At 42.9% G+C, this 16,719-nt stretch overlaps 1 protein-coding gene across 2 annotated transcripts in view; it reads right to left on the bottom strand.

Annotated features, from left to right (window-relative positions):
* Nucleotides 1–12,916, bottom strand: part of MMP28 (matrix metallopeptidase 28) — a 44,021-nt gene extending 31,105 nt beyond the window's left edge. The window contains exon 1 of one of the 2 annotated variants that reach the window (XM_031967578.1): nt 11,924–12,916. In XM_031967578.1, the coding sequence (XP_031823438.1) occupies nt 11,924–12,025 (102 nt within the window). In that variant the 5' untranslated portion in view covers nt 12,026–12,916. The remainder of the gene's footprint in view (nt 1–11,923) is intronic. The other variant, XM_031967579.1, reaches the window with a different exon arrangement.
* Nucleotides 12,917–16,719: the final 3,803 nt, after the last annotated feature.

The raw sequence follows: 16,719 nt of genomic DNA, 5'->3' as shown, positions 1-16,719 counted from the left end.
TTATCCACTTCCTTTAAAATTTTTATTTTATTTTTTAATTTTTTAAAATTCTATTCTTTTCAATTTTAAATTCTCTCCTTTCTGCCTCCCCTTTCCCTACTCTTAAGGAAAAAAGCAAGAGCAAAACAACCCTCCCCAAAGCAACCACAGCCCCAAACTTTACAAACATGTACCTTTAAGCAAAACATCCCCACATTAGCCATGTCCAAATATTTGCTTTAATACGCACTTGGAGATTATCCTTTCTCTGTCTTGAGCTCTCTTCTACTCCCTATTAATGTTGTTCTTATATTTATTTCTTGTGATTCCCTGAAATTATTCCAGAAACTTCACTTCTTTCCAGAAAGTTTATAGAGGAAAAAAATCCCAAATCTTTTTTATTTTCACTTAAAAGATTTATCTCTTTCCCTTTTTTCTTCCCCTGCCAATTGGAAGAAACAAAAGAAAAGAAAACCAAATTTTGTTCCAAGAAGGCTTTTCCCCTCTCCTACCAATAACTCCTTCTCTCAATTACTGTTTGATCTACTGATCTACTAAATAGGAACCCCTAAATATAAATCACTGCCTCTGAAACATTCCCAATCTGCTCACTCCTCCCACCACTGCTGGTGATGGTTTCATCCAGACCACTAATTTAGGAAAGCCCCAGCCACCATGTTTGATTAAATTTTCTTCTCTCCAGCCATCTCTCCCAGTCTTCCCATTTGACTAGCTGCCACACATATCAATTAGTCAAGCCCAGGACACATTAATGATTACTAAAGTACACTGGGAATACAAATAAAGGCAAAAACATGGTGGCTGTTGCCATTCAATGAGTTCTCATTCTAATGAAGGCAAGAACTTGTAAATAATTATAGTATACATGTTTTCATTTTATTCAATTCAGTAAACATTTATTAAGGGTCTACTATGTGCTAAATGCTAGGATTAGAAAAAAGAGGCAAAAAGTTCCTCCCCTGAAGAAGCTTACAATCTAATGAGGGAGATAACATGCAAACAAAGATAAGCAAAGCCAACTATATACAGAATAAATAGTGAATAATTAACAGAGGGAAGGCACTGGAATGAAGAGGGCTTGGGGAAAGTTTACTGTAGGATGCAGAATTTTAGTTGGGTCTTAATATATATAGAATTGGTACAGTGGAAGGCAGCCAAGAGGCATAGTGGATAGAGTAAAGGGCCTGGAGTCAATAAGACTCCTTTTCATGAGTTAAAATGTGGCTTCAGATACTTCCTAGCTGTGTGACCCTGGACAAATAACTTAATCCTATTTGCCTCAGTTTCCTCCACTGTAAAATGAGCTGGAGAAGGAAATGGCAAACTGCTCTAGTATCTTTGCCAAGGAAACTCCAAATAGGATCAGAAAGAATTGGATCCAACTGAAAATGTCATGGTAGATGGAAATGTCAGAGGGAAAGTAAGAGATGTAGAAGGAGACTGAAAAAGGCCTGTTGAGGCAAGTGGGATTTAAATTAAGTTTTGAAGGAGTTCAGAGAAGTCAGGAGATGGAGGTGAGGAGGGAGAGCATTGCAGATATGAGAGGCATGAGTTTGAAGAAGAATATGTTTGAAGAACAGCAAGGAGCCTGCATCACTGAACCATAAAACATATGGAGGGAAGTAAAGTGTAAAAGGTGAGAAGGGGCCAGCTTGTTAAGGAGCTTCAAATGTCCTACTGACATGGAATTATCTTTTCTCCATTCTATTTTTTTCAGGGAGTTCACTACTTGGTAAGGTTTTCTATCTTCCCTTTTGAGGTATTTGAGTTTTCCTTTGGGTTTTTTTCCCTTCTGAACTCTAGTTTTATCTAGAATTTTTATCTTTTTCTTCATTTCTTCCTGGTAGTTCTGCTTGACAGTTCTCTGTGACTTGCTTAATCACTCATCCCTGCCTGTCATCTTTCTGAATACTTCTAGCCTCCAAAGAGGAACTTATTTCTGAGCCTTTTTATTTTGACTTTTTTTTTTTCCTCTTCCTCCCTACTTCTGGATGCTGTGGCAGGGTGTGGGATTATTCTCCTTCATCTGGGTCTATCTCTTGGGCTTCTCTTAATCCATAAATTTTTTGAACATGGTTTTTGGTATTTTCCTCTTTGTGTTTACTAATATTTGCAGTCTAAGTTGTCTGGGATGTGGAGTTGGGGCTTGGGCCAACTCCCTCAGGCACTCTTGGATGGGTGGGGTAGGGCTTGTTCCATCCTGTCCCCTCTGTTAGTCTGGATGACACTTGTCATTGCTGATATCCGTGGGGTATCTGATTAATTAGACTCCCACTCTCTTAATCCTGGCTTCTGCCTCAGTCTTCCTGTGGTCTACCACATGTTCTGGTGTCTGGCAGCCTCTTTCTTCTCCTTGTACAATCCCTAGCTGGAAAGTGGAGCTTTACTTTGTTGTGGTCCTGGCAGACCCACGTAGAAGATGAGAAATCAAGCTGATTTTAGGTCTCCAGCCCATAACCCTAGATAGTTGAGCTTGGAGTCAGGAAGACTTTCTGAGTTCAAATCTGATCTCAGACACTTACCAGCTATTTAACTCTGGGCAAGTCACGTAATCCTATCTGCCTCAGTTTCCTCATTTATAAAATGAGGTAATGGCAAACCACTCTAGTATTTTTGCCAAGAAAATCCCAAAAGCAGTCACAAAGACTCTTTCTTCCTGTATAGCCATGTACAGGTGCTAATTCTATCCCTGCTTCTGTTCTGACAAATCACAATCAAAATCTGGTTTTAAGTCATAATTCCTCAAGATTTAGATCATTTGGGGACTCCTGACTTCCAGGCCCCCTGGGTTCAGAATTGCTAGCTGGCATTGGTCCCTGGAGTTTCTGGCTGGCTTCCCTTGAGGTCCCCTTGTAGCCCTCTTAGTTTCCAGCTGGGTTACTTGAGCTTGGCCCAGTCTTATTTCACAGCATTCACTTACATTCCCTAGTGGGGCCCTTTCCTGCTTCCGTGACTGCTTACCTGTGCTCATGCTGACTTCCGCAGATGACATCTCTTCACTCCCTCCTGCTGGTTTCTGGTCATTGAACTCCCAAGAAACTCGCCTTAATAGAATCTGATTTTCTGTACCAGTGACCTTTCTGATCACTTTTCAGATATTTGCTGGGGTTTAAGTGGGATCCCTGGACTTCTCTATGACTTCTCAGGCCATCATCTTTAGTGAAATTCTCCATTTCTTGCTAATCAATTTTTGTTATTTTGCTCTTTCAGTTATGTCTTACTTTTTATGATCTCATTTGGGCTTTTCTTGGCAAAGACACTGGAGTGGGTACCATTGCCTTCTCCAGCTCATTTGACACATGGGGAAACTGAGGCAAACAGAATAGTGACTTGCCCAAAATCATACGGCTAGTGTCAGAACAGATCTGAATGCAGGAAGAGGAGTCTAGCCAAGCTCTCTTATCATCTGAGCCACCTGGCTTCCTGCTAATCAGTTACTCCAAAACAATCTCTCTTTCTCTCTCTCTTTGTTTCAGTTTGAGCCAAAAAAATGACCCTTTATCATTGCTGAGGACACATTATTGATTGTAATAATAGTGATGATAATGGTAGCATTCATATAGGGTCTTAAGATTTACAAAGCACTTTACAATTATTACTTCATTTTATTCTCAAAATCTGTATTAGATGAAAACCCCTTTCTGAAGGCCTTGAAAGTACCCTGCTTTCCCTTTAGACATTCCCTAGATGTCTTTATCTACGTCTTCACACACCTTAAAATAAACCAAGTTTTTCTCAGACAACAGCATTCAAGGTTAATAAAATATTATTATTGTGTCTTGTATTCATGGGAGACCTGGATTTGAACCCCATCTTTGACACTTATTAATTGTGCGATCACGGGCAAATCACTGTTTCATCATTTATAGATCATTTCAAAAAGTTCTGAGGCACAAATGAACTAATAAATACAGATCATTTTGCAAATCTTTAGGCACTATGCAGTTATTTGCTCTTAAGATTATAGCTTCTTTCTGTTTTTTATGGCAAATACTCAATATTATAGATGCATTATGAGCTGAATAATTTGTAGATTAGATAGTTTGTCCATAATCATTTGTAATATTATTTGTAACTCTACTTCCTCTATTCAGATCTGGCCTGATACACTTACTAACTGTATGATTCTGGGCAAGTCACTTCATTCTGTTTGCCTCAGTTTCCCCATGTGTCATATGAGCTGGAAAAGGCAATGGCAAGTTACAAATTATTTGTAATATTTTCATGGGAGAGCCCCTTGAGGGCAGAAACTGTCTTTTTCACATATGTATCTCTAGTAGGGGCCTGGCAGAAGATAGGTGCTTAATAAATGTTTAGGGCAGCTAGGTGGCTCAGTGGATAGTGTGAATTCAAACCTGGCCTCAGACACTTACTACCTGTGTAACTCTGTCTCAGTTTCCCCATCTATCAAATGAGCTGAAGAAAGAAATGGCAAACTGCTCCAGTACCTTTGCCAAGAAAACTCCAAATGAGGTCACAAAGAATCAGAAAAACAACAATGGATAAAAGTTTATTGACTGACTTACAATTTTACTATAGGAACACAACCAGTTGCATATTTGGAACTACATGGATATACAAAAGACACGTTTTAGTTGTCTGTCCCTCTGTCTGGCTGAACCAAAATGTCTGGCCTCTCTCCATAGGTGTCTGATCCTCTTCCTGACTATCTCTCCAGGACGCACCCAGACCCACAGCCACACACCCTGGGTGTGTATGGAACTAAATAGTTTGTTTTCTGAAGGAAACAGTCTCTCCTCTTAGGTTAAGAAGCTTAATCTGTGATTGCCTGAGTAAGTAGGGAGTGATTGGGCCAAGAATTTGCTGCTCCTAATCCCTCTGCCTCTCCTTTTCCTACCTTCCTCATCTACACACTTGCTCCACTTTCTGGGATTCATTAATTAAGTCCAATTAGAGAAGAAAAGCAAGGGGGAGCTCGCTAGCTGCTGCTTCCTCATTTCCCTAGGCATCCCTTGTACCAAGGCTTGGGACATGGAAGGGGCCTTTGTGGAACATTGAAGATTTATTTGTATGTGGCATGAAAATAGGGGTATAAGATTTGTAGTTTCTAATTTCAACTTGACCCATAGTGCAGTCAGTTCTCCTCATCATAACAGCTGTTCAAACTTTGTCTTCTCTTAAGTATTCCATATTATCCCTCCCTCATCCTGTAGCTGAGGATCGTGCCTCCTATTTTTACAGCCATTCCTTGAGAGGTCCCTCTTCCCATCTCGTATCACTCTGATATCATCGCCAAGAATCTCATCCTTTACTCTTGCCTCTAATGAAGAAATAAATATTCTCCTCATGAAGGGAACCCCTCTGTATAACCTGTGATCCCATCCCCTCCTGTCTTTTCTGCAGCTTACCCTTGCTACCACTTCCATTTTCTTTCCAGGTTTTCTTCTTTTCTGTTTTCTTTCTCCTGTTTTCTTCCCTGCTGCCTATCCACATATTCATGTTTCCCACATCCTTAAAATGTCCTCACTAGCGCCTTGTGCTACCAATTTATCTTGTTATCTCCCTTCATCTTTCCTTTTTGAACTTCTTGAGAAAACCATCTCCACTCAATTTCCTTTCCTCTAACTCTTCTAAACAAACCCTGTGTAATTTGGCTTCCAACCTCATCTGAAGCAGCCCCTTCCAAAATGACCAATGGTGTTTATTGCCTAATCAAGCCACATCCTTCCTGACCTCTCTACTACCTTTCAGTGTGTCCAATTTTTTTGCGATCCCATTTGGGGGTTTCTTGGCAGAAGTACCGGAGTGGTTTTCCATTTCCTCCTCCAGTTCATTTTACAGATAAGAAAACTGAGGCAAATGGTTAAATGACTTGCCCAGTGTCACACAGTTTGATTTGCATTCACGAAGAGGTTTTCTTGTCAAAGATACCGGAGGGGTTTGCCATTTCTTTCTCCAGCTCATTTTACAGATGAGGCAATTGAGGCAAATAGGCTTAGATGATTTGCCCAGAGTCACAGAGATAATGTGTCTAAAATCAGATTTGAATTTAGAAAGATGAGTCTCTCTGACTCCAGAACTCTATCCAAGATGCCATTTAGCTGCCCCTAAAGTGCTATATAAATACTAGCTATTATAATATATTAACATATTATATTATTATATTTTTGCTGAGGCAATTAGGGTTAAGTGACTTGCCCAGGGTCACACAGCTAGGAAGTGTTAAATGCCTGAGCCACCTAGCTTCCCCCCTATTATTAGTATTATTACAGAAAATTCAAATATCTTTTGTTCACTGGACACAGAGTAGAACCTTAGACTTCAGACATTGCTTATTCTCCCACCCTTTGCCCTGGAGCCTTCCTCCAAAGCCTCTCAGTGAATATAGAGGAAGCTGGAGGCTTATGCCCCTAAAATGACTCAACCAGGTCTGGCCTAGGCATGTACTGACCATGCCTTACTCATTTTGGTAAAAGCTGGGCAGTCAGGGATGGAGGTGGGCAGACACCTTCCTTGTGACAGCAACTCTGAGTGACTCTTTGTGACCATGGTGTCTGGGGGTGGAATGAAAATCCTTTCCTTCCTGAGCCCAGAGGGAACTGGGAGTTAAGATTCCAGAGTTCCATTTCTGACTTTGTGTTAATTGGCTACAGGAAGTTTCATAAACTCTTCCTATTTTCTCTCTTAGAAAAGAAGAAATTTTGTTCTTAAACAGATGGGGCAAAAGCAAGATGGGGTGGGAAATTAGTTCTGGGCTAGAGAGTCAAGAGATAATAGGATCATAGGTTCCTAAGTGAGAGGCTTCAGAGACCATCTAATACAACTGTCTTGTTTTATAGATGAAAAAAATGAGATAGGCAAGTATTTGAACCCAGGTCTTGTGGACTCCAAACATATGTTCACTCTGTTGCCCCTCTGTCTTCTGGGGATTTAGTCCTCATATTAGAGCCAGGGAGAGGGAGGTGTCAGTCAGAATAAATTAGAGGTGGAATCAATCAATCAATAAATAGTAGAAGAACCAGATGTGTCAATAGAGGTAAGGAGATATAATATGTTATGCCACAATTCTCTTTTATTGTCCTGACTCAGTTTCCCTAATTATCCTGACCCAGTCCTGCCTCAGTTTCTCTAAATGTTCTGCCTCAGTTTATAATTGTCCTGCAAAACCTCCCCTCCCTCTTTATCAGAATATTTGGTAAGGATAAAAGATCTTATGTTTTAGAATATCAGAATGCCTCTCCCCATCCCAAGCTATCGGAATGTCAGATACTGTCCTATCAAGATGCCTCTCCCCATGTCCGGTGTGCCTCCCTGATTATGTTATCCCATCTCTGGTGGCTCACCCCACCCTGTCAGAGTCACATTCCTGCTCTCAGCACTCTGATCCGCCGCTGCCTCAGTCTACCCCCTGAGTCTGAGCCATGGGTATATAGGTCATTGAGAACTCACATTGTTTGCTGGATTCTTGGAGACGATAATCTCATTCAGCCCTGGGACCAAACCATGGATCCATTTGGTCCCAGTAAATCTCTCCCTTTTAAATAAATTATTAAATACTCTCTAATCTCTATCTTGCCTCATTTTCTCTGGCATTACAAATATATGATAATATCTTCCTTCTTTCTCTGCAAATGCATTTTAAACACAAGCAATTACAAGCAGATATTATAATTTTAATTTGAATTAAAATCTTTACCCTCTAATCAGTTTTTAAATTCCTATGCCTACTAACTTCTAGGCACCATGTTGGGTCCTGAAGATACTAAGTAAAAAACATGAAACAATCTCTGCCCTCAAGGAGCTTATGGTCTCTAGGGAGAAACAATATTCTCAGTCTGTCTCTGTGTCTATCTGTTTCTGTCTTACTGACTCTCTGTCTCTGTCTCCCTCTCTCCCTTCCTCTCTGTCTCTCTCTCCCTTCTCTCTTTCTGTCTTTGTCTCTCGTTTCTCTCTCTGTCTCTGTCTGTCTGTTTTGCTCTGTCTCTATCTGTCCATGTTTATTCATCCATACATCTATATCTATCTATTATTTTTCAGTCATATCTAAGTATCATATAGCTATCATTTTATATCTATCTTTCCATTTATCATCTAACATCTATATCTATCATCTGACAGTATATGTATCTATTATCTATTTACTTCTGTACCTTTTAAATCTTTAGCCAATACTATTGTCTTTCTTTTCTCGTTTTTTTTTTTACCTCTGTTGATACTTCATTTCTTCCCCCAAATTATTCCTCTCCCATAAAAGTCTTTCCTACTCACCTGTAAGTATAATTAAACAAAACTAATTTTACCATTGGACATATTTAGATATATCTGCCTCGTTCTGAATCTATAGTCCATCACATATACACCCTCTCCTTCCCTTTTCTTCTTCTTTTTTTTCTTTCTCTTCCCCTCTCTCTGTTTGTCTCTACTTCTTTTCTCTCTTCCTTCCTTCCCCTCTATTCCTTTTTCTTTCTCTCATTCTCTCTTTTTCTCTCCTCCTCTTCTTGTTCTCTTCCTTTTCTCTTCTTTCTCCTTTTTGCTCTCCCTTCCTCTCTTCCTTTTTGTCTCTCTCCCATCCTTTTCCCCCTCTCCCCTTTTCTCTCTCTTGAGAAATGGGAGTTTTGCTGAATTTTCTTTTTTTTTTTTCTTTTAATATTCTGTCTTCAGGGTAAATGGAGAGAAGCTGGTCAATCTCCACTGCATGTGGTTCACATACTCCCTTCTGTGGGCTAAAGATCAATCATAATGTACTAGAGTCAGCCATAATTCTTTTTATTTTATTTCTGAATCTGGGGGCCCAGAACTGGACACTGCTCTAAGATCTCCCCCAAAGCTAGTCACAGAGAGAAAAGGAGCCACTTCCTGACTTCAGCTATCTTTCTTGATTTTCTCTAATCTCTTTTTACCAATTCATGTCCTGTTTAGGGTCCCATAGGGTCCCTAGATCATCTTCTACTTATGGCAGTGATTCACTATGCATCTCTGAGTCACTGATGCTCAAACAATGGGAATAACTTCTACTGCCTTATTTCTGACTCACAGTAAGCAAAATGAGGAGCTTCAGGCTATGAGAAGCAGACACAGTGACTGCGGTGGCAAAAACTCCAAAGCTCAAAGTCTCCTTGGGGAAATGGTTTCATGTCTTCCAGCTTCCCATCAATAATACATTTAGTGTTAACTTGCCAATTCAGTCAGACCATCAGTAAGCAGAACCCCAGTCAATATTTTTAGGATCTTATGATAAATACCAGTGCAAATGAAATCAGACAAGTCCCCCAGAGACTGTCCTTTTCATGGCACTGGGGGAGAAAGGGGTCAGGGGTGAGGAGAGAAATCTGAGAGACTCCATCCATATATGTAAGTCCTTCCACTCAACAGCAGGCTGCATTTCCCACTCAGTGCTGTTCCAAAGAGCCTGAACCTTTCCAAGTGGACAACAAAGAACAGTTCATCATAAAGTAGATTTATAAGCAATAAACCTTCAGAACTCCAGAAAACTCTGTATTTTATTATCCTGTGAGAATGAGCTCAGTTACTCAGAGACACACACAGGCAACCTAATCCACACATGAATCAAGAAGCATTTCTAAGTGTTTCACATATGCCAGGTACTATGCCCTGCACTGGGGAGAGTAAGACAAAAAGTCCATGCCCTGAAGGAGGGTCAGAAATGGGCACATATACACATTCCCCTCACCCCAAACAGTGCTCATACTCAGACTTCTTAAGCTTTTAAAACATTTCTTTGCACTTCAAACATCCCCCTTCCACATCTCCTCCACTTCCAAGAACAATGTTCAAAAACTGAAAGATGGTATGATATTTTTGCTGAGGCAATTGGGATTAAGTGACTTGTCCAGGGTCACACAGCTAGGAAGTGTTAAGTGTCTGAGGCCAGATTTGAACTCAAGTCCTCCTAACTTCAGGGCTGGTGCTCTAATCACTGCACCATTTAACTGTCCCTGTCAGCTGTTAATTTCCAAAGCTCCCTTTTGTTTGAGACAGAGCAGCAGAACTATTGTCTGACCAGCATTGGCTTAGGGGGGGAGGGGGGAGTACACAGGCAATGGGATGAGAAGGTTGAAAGATGTCTCAGGAATTCTTAGCTGGTTATTCAGAGGCCCAAAGGCAGTGGGACATAAGAGAATGAGCAGGAGAGAAATATTGGGTGTGAGAAGCAGCTCTGATATTTGTTATTTATATGATTTGGGGCAATTCCCTGAGCCTCTATTTTCCCATTCATACATAAATGGGCTTAACATTTCTGAATCTCAGATCGTACTTTCCATTTTCCACTTATAGATTGTTTAGGGATCATATGTATGAAGCAACATATTAACATTTTAGTAAATTATTATTTTTAGAAGGAAATTATCAGTAGTAATCCTGGGGACCATGAGAACACTTAGCATGAGGGTTACAGGTCTCCAATTCAAAGAAATATAATAATCTAGAATGCTTAAAAGCAAATTTCAAGATCAAGAGACCCATTTTTGGAAGTGGTTTGGGGTGGGGAATCCTTTTGTTTAATTCGATCACACACAAACACTATAAACCAAAAATGGAGAGGGATGGGGCCACCAGAATGATCTAGAAAAGTTTTTCCTTAAACTTTCCACTGTTCCTTCCCACTCCTGGACACCATCACAGAAGGGAGATAGTAAGTGGATCTTTTTAGGGTAGGAAGGAACCCCTATGGGCAATTAAGAATTTTGCATCCATAACTCTGTATAGGGCTCTATGACTTAGAGCTGGTCATTTTTTGTTCCTCCGCCTCACTTTCCAGCTTTGTCTGCTTTTAAAATGGGCCCCACTTTTGAATTATTGTACCAAGAGTTAATATACTCTAGAGATGTCTTTTAAAAGAAAAAAAAAAGACTTGGAAAGGAATCAAGAATTCCAGGTGAGGGAATTCTCTTTGCTAAAGCTGATATTAAACCATCTATGACATCTAAGACATCCTAGAAAATGAGCTAAATGCTAAGTGCCTTGGATCGCTCAGCTATGGTATGAGAATCAATCTTTGAAAGCCAGTTTTGCTGACTTTAAGTCCAGCATTCTATTGCTATTTGTCCAATATAAGTAAGGTGTTTCTAGCAAATGTACAATAAAAATTCAATTGTTTTTCCAGCACAACATACAAGAGAGTCTTTATAGACTCCCTTTGCTTCCCTTCCCTATCCCCAGCTCAGCTGCCTTATAAAATATCTTTGACATAACTAGATTGTAAATTCTTTAAGGAAAATAATAAAGGCCTCAGAGGCAGTATTGGGTGTGAGCTCTGAACTTGACGCTGACAAATTAGTGATAATTTACTGCTGCAAAGCGCTGAGTCTTAACACGAGGCATGTGCTCCCAGCAAACCCTCTGAGGTAGGCAAGACAGCTGTTATTCCTAGTTCCTATTTTACAATTGAGAGAACTGAGTCACAGAGAGTTGAAGTGGTGAGCCAAATGGGAAAGCTGGAATTTGAAGGTCTAATGTCTCTCTCCAAGAGCTAGCAAAGTGTCTGGCACGTGGTGGTGGGTGGAAAGCTTCTCCCCATTCTGGCTCTTGTTTGGAGGACTTATTTGAGGTAAGTTGGGGTAGGGGAGGATCCATGTTTCCCAAGACTGGTTCACAGTTTCACCTTCACATGGGCTACACACACACACACACACACACACACACACACACACAAGTGTGTGTGTTCCTGTCCTTGGGTCAGATGAGGGTGTTGGAAGCAGATCTCTTGTCAGATCTTGGGAAACCTGCAAAAACCCTGGGCCCTTGGGCTTTTTGTCTTCCTGTACGGGGAGGTAGGAGTTAGGGGTGGGGCAGAGGTGAAGTTTGCAGCTCCTCTTGGCGGCTCTGGGGCTTGCCCCTATGCAAATGCCGCCCTGGGCCTGGTCACAGGGGCTATCCCCGTCCCAAGCCTCATTCAGCCCTGGGCACCGGCGCAGAGACGGACGCCGAGGATGCAGCTTACCTCCGCTTCTCGCCTTCGGCCCCCTGCCTTGGGCGGTGCTCCCGATCCCGGGCCGGCCAGAAGCAGCAGGACCTGCAGTTGGAGTCGGAGACGGAGAGCCATCACGCCCGCCGAGCCTTCCTTCTCTTGTCCTTTTTTGGGGGGACCCGGCGGTGATGGAGGAGGCGGAGGCGGGGAGCGGCTGAGCCGGACCAGTCCCCAGGGCTGTGGGAACTGCGCGGAGCCTGGGCTGCTTTCGTGTGGGAGCAGTCGAGCTCCAGGGGGCAAGACCTCCCTCGGGACGTTCCCGGGAGCCTCTGGGCAGCTCCGGTTGTCCGGGGGCCGCTCCAGTTGTCCGGGGGCAGCTGGACCGTTCCGGTTGTTCGGAGACCGCTCCGGTTGTCTGGGGGTTGTTGCGGGTGTCGGGAGCCGCTGAGCTGCTCGGGTTGTTCGGGGCCTGCTCTGATTGTTCGGCTCTGCTGGGGGCGTCTTGGGGCCACCGGGCTGCTCCGGTTGTCCGGGCAGCTGGACCGTTCCGGTTGTTCGGAGACCGCTCCGGTTGTCTGGGGGTTGTTGCGGCTGTCGGGGAGCCTCTGGACTGCTCCGGGTGTTCGGAGGCTGCTCTGGTTGTCCTGGGGCTGCTGGGCTGCTGCTCCGGTTGTTTGAGGACTGCTCCGGTTGTTCGGGGGCCGCTGGGCTGCTCCGACTGTCCGGGGGCGGCTCAGGCTGTCCCGGGACCGCTCCGGCTATCCCGGGGCCGCTGGGCTCCTCTGGCTCAATCGCCCAGAGTGGGCTCCTGCTGCTTTAGAGTTAGCTAATTGGGCTGGGACTCCGTGGGGCGGGATTGGGAGCCCAGCCCCAACCCCACCCACCCCCTTTGCTCCAGTCAGAATTGCTGGGGAGGGTGGGTAAGGGAGGGACCCTTGGGAGCTTTCCCCAGAGCAGCAGCGCCCCGCTCCGCGCCGTCCACTGTGTATGTGGGGTCAAGTCCCGGTCTCCCTCCTCCCGCCTCTGCCCGACACCTCTCGCCTATCGGGAGTTCCCTAGCACTAGCGGGAGCCGGGGGAGGAAGCCTTGAGAGGATGGGAGAGTCCATATGCCAGCTACCGCTCAACCTCTGCCCTTCTGAGGCCGGGCTGCACTGGAGCAGCCCCTACCAGATGTCCTTTCCACATCTGGCAGTTAGTGGTGGAGAGAAGGCACTTCTGGAAAAGGGAGGACAAAAGTGGAGGGAGCCCCCAATGCCTGACTCCTGGCTCTCACTGCAGTTAGCTTTCGCTGTCTTCCTTCCACCCCACCTCTAAATCTAAAGGATCTTTTGGGGGGGGGGCGCAGAAGAGAAGGAAAGAAGGACCAAGGAAGATCCACTACCCTCGTGCAATTGTGCAACCACCCAGGGAAGTGGGTGCCATTATAATCTCCATTTACATGTGAGGAAACTGAGGCAGATAACGGCAGTCAGAGCTTTGCACAGGCTCAGAAAATAAACCCGGTTCTTCCTAAATTCAGGAAAGCAAGCTTTTTCCCTACTATTTTCTTCTGCTTCTTTCTGCCAGTGCTGGTTTGAATCTTAGTGCTTCCATTTACTTCATTTACTTGACCATTTTTGGTCCTTATCTAAAAATAGTAAGGACTAACACTTGCATAGTGCTTTTACAAATATTATCTTATTTTATCCTTTAGATAAAGGTACTATTATTAGTCCCATTTTACAAACAGGAGAGACAGAGGTTAAATGACTTACGGGGATCATATAGCTAATATATGTCTTAGGCAGGATTTGAGTCAAGTCTTCCTGACTCTATGTAATACCCTTCCTAGCTGCCTCTGCTACTGTCAAATTTATGCTCAGACTAAGTATTCTACTTGACCTTAAGAATATGGCATCATGGGCCATTAGGGAATGGAAATGCCCCAAAACAAATCAGGCAGTTTTGCTTCTCTTCCTCCATAGCAGGTTTTTGCAGGATTCTTTACCCAGAGGGATTTCTCTGAAAATGGATTTTTTATGATGTTTGTTCCCTCTTAGTGAATTAGAAGTCACAAATTCCTATAATCTCTAAACTAGAGGGAACCTTGTAGATCGTCTTACCAATAAAGAAACTGTGGTCAGGGAAGAGAAATGGCTTGACTAAAATCATACCACCAGTTTGTGGCAAAGCCAGGACTGAACCAGGTCTACCGATTCTCAGTTCAGGGCTCTTTTCATAACCGCTTCTCAGTCTGGTAGCAGCTATAAATGCCATAAATGCTCATAGTATTGGGCAGTTGAGTAGTCTAAATGATGAACACTGAGTTCTGTAGCTAATGGTTTCCATAACTCATTATCCTCCCTTCACTCCTGTCTCTAAATCTGAGAGATCCTTTTTTTGAACGGGAGGGCACAGAAGGAAGGGGAAGGACCAAGGAGGATCCACTATCCTTGTGTGATTGTGCAACCACCCTTGGAAATAGGTGCCATTAGTATCTCCATTTTACATATGAGGAAACTGTGGAAGATAATGGCAAACAGACCTTTGTTATGGAACCCCTGAACCTACAGACAGATAGACATAAACACTCCCAGCTGCAAGCCTTTGGATTCAACTATCATCTCTGTGCTATTCTACATATGCTATTCTCAGCTCTTTCCTGAGCTTCAGTCCCTCATTTCTGCTGTTCTCTCTGCCTGGATGTTCCACAGGCATCTCTACACTATCTTATCTGAAACAACTCTTTATCATTTTCCTGAAACTTGATAATTTTTTAGGGGACACATCTTTTTAGTTGCCCAATTGAACAAGTGTCTTCTTTCCAGCCATACATAACTACCCCAATTAAATGCCTCTTTACTACCTAGATTATTGCTCTGGCTTCTGAATTGCTCTCTCTGTTTTTAGCCTCTCCTCTTTTCACTCCAACTTCCATACAATTGCCAAAAGAACAAGTCTAAATATATGACCTCTTTGCTCAAGAGACATCAGTGGCTCCCTATTGCCTTTACAACCTAGACATTTTTTTGTTTGTTTTGTATTTGGTGTCCTTTTTGTCTTGTATTTTGAATCCTTTACAGTCTGGCTCCAGCCTCTCTTCCTAGCTTCTGGTCACTGAGGATTATCCCAGAGCATAATGCCACAATTCCTGACTGAGGGAAAGGCTGACACCTGCTCAAGAATTTCCAAGAGCCAACAAACCTGATAGAAATATGAATGGGGATGGGGATGAAATTGGGTTTGTGTGAATTTTTTCTTCCAGTACTCCCATATGAGAGCATACAGAAAATGGGGAAAAAAACTATCTCTGGAACTCAATTTCTCCCTGCCTAAAATAATAAGAATGAATTCTGTTCCTCCTTTCCCTTTCCCCTCCCCTCAGAGTATGGGAAAGGCATTGCTGGAATGACTAATAATTCAATCATCATAATAAAATGCAGAGAACTGATAAGTCCATTTCCCTCTAAGCAATGTGTAATTTGCTTCTTCACACCTGCAAGATTCCAAAATGTTTATGCACACCATAGCATGAAGAGCAAACTGATATTTGAAAGATGGATGTTAGTTTCACAGAGAAGCTCAGGGACACCAAAAGTACTGTGTTTACCAAATGGCACACACCTGTTTTTGCCTTTGTGTTAAATTCTGAACCTAGTTTGTTAGCATCATGAGTTTCTGTCCAAGATATAGGGGCTGATGGATCAACTCATCCATGCATGATGATAATCAGTGGGAGCAGCTAGGTGGAGCAGTGGATAGAGCACCAGCTCTGAAGTCAGGAGGATCTGAGTTCAAATCTGATCTCAAATACTTAACACTTCCTAGCTGTGTGATCCTGGGCAAGTCACTTAACCCCAATTGTCTCAGAAAAAAAAAAAGATAATCAATGGACAGTCCATGTGTTCCCTTGGTCCTGGCACCAGCTCAAACTAGAGAAAGTCCTCTGCACTTTGGGTGGAAGCTCCATAAAGAATTTCCATGAGCAATAGTAGGAAGGATAAGAAGGTACAGAATGGTTGGTATCATTGACCCTGATCTACTTGCCATTCTTCATATGGGATATTCTCTCCCCCATGTCGTGTCTTTTCACAGGCTGTATCCCATGCATGAAATGCTTTTATTTTTCTTTAAAGCCCAGCCCAAGTGATTACTCTTAAACAAGGTGGAGGTGTGAGGGGAGAGGAAGAAAGTAATGGAGGAGACAACATGAAATAAGCTATACAGAGGATAAATAGGAAATAATGAAGAGAGGGAAGGCCCTAGAATGAAGAGGGGGGAAAGCTTGTTGTAAAAAGTGGAATTTTAGTTGGAACTCAAAGGAAACCTGGAGATCAGTAGTCAGAACAGAGGAGGGAGAACATTCCAGCGATGGGGGTTCGGGGAGGGGGGACCAGCCAGAGAGAATGACTGGAGCAGAGAGATGGAGTGTGTCATATTCATGGAACAGGCAGGAAGCCATTGTCACTGGGCTGAAGAGTCTCTGATAAAAAGTATGGTGTAAGAGAACTAGAAAGGTGGGAGAATAGGTTATGAAGGCCTTTGAATGTCATACAGAGCATTTTGTATTTGCTAAGGGAGATAATAGGGAGCCACAAGAGTTTATTGAGTAGGAAAGTGACATGATCAGCCCTGCATTTTAGGAAAAGCTCTTTAGTGTCTGAAAGCAGACTCCCCAGAAAGCTACTGCAATACTCCAGGCATGAGTAGTGTGGTGGCAGAATCACAATCAAGAAAGAGACACATTCAAGAGATGTTGGCAAAGGTGAAATCGGTGGCCTTGGCAACAACTTGGATATGGGGGAAGAGCAGAGTTAAAAGATTGTGAAGAATCTAGGATGACTTCTA

Source organism: Sarcophilus harrisii, chromosome 4, assembly GCF_902635505.1.
Source record: "Sarcophilus harrisii chromosome 4, mSarHar1.11, whole genome shotgun sequence".
Taxonomy (NCBI): Eukaryota; Metazoa; Chordata; class Mammalia; order Dasyuromorphia; family Dasyuridae; genus Sarcophilus; species Sarcophilus harrisii.
This window is presented reverse-complemented; position numbering and strand designations above follow the sequence as displayed.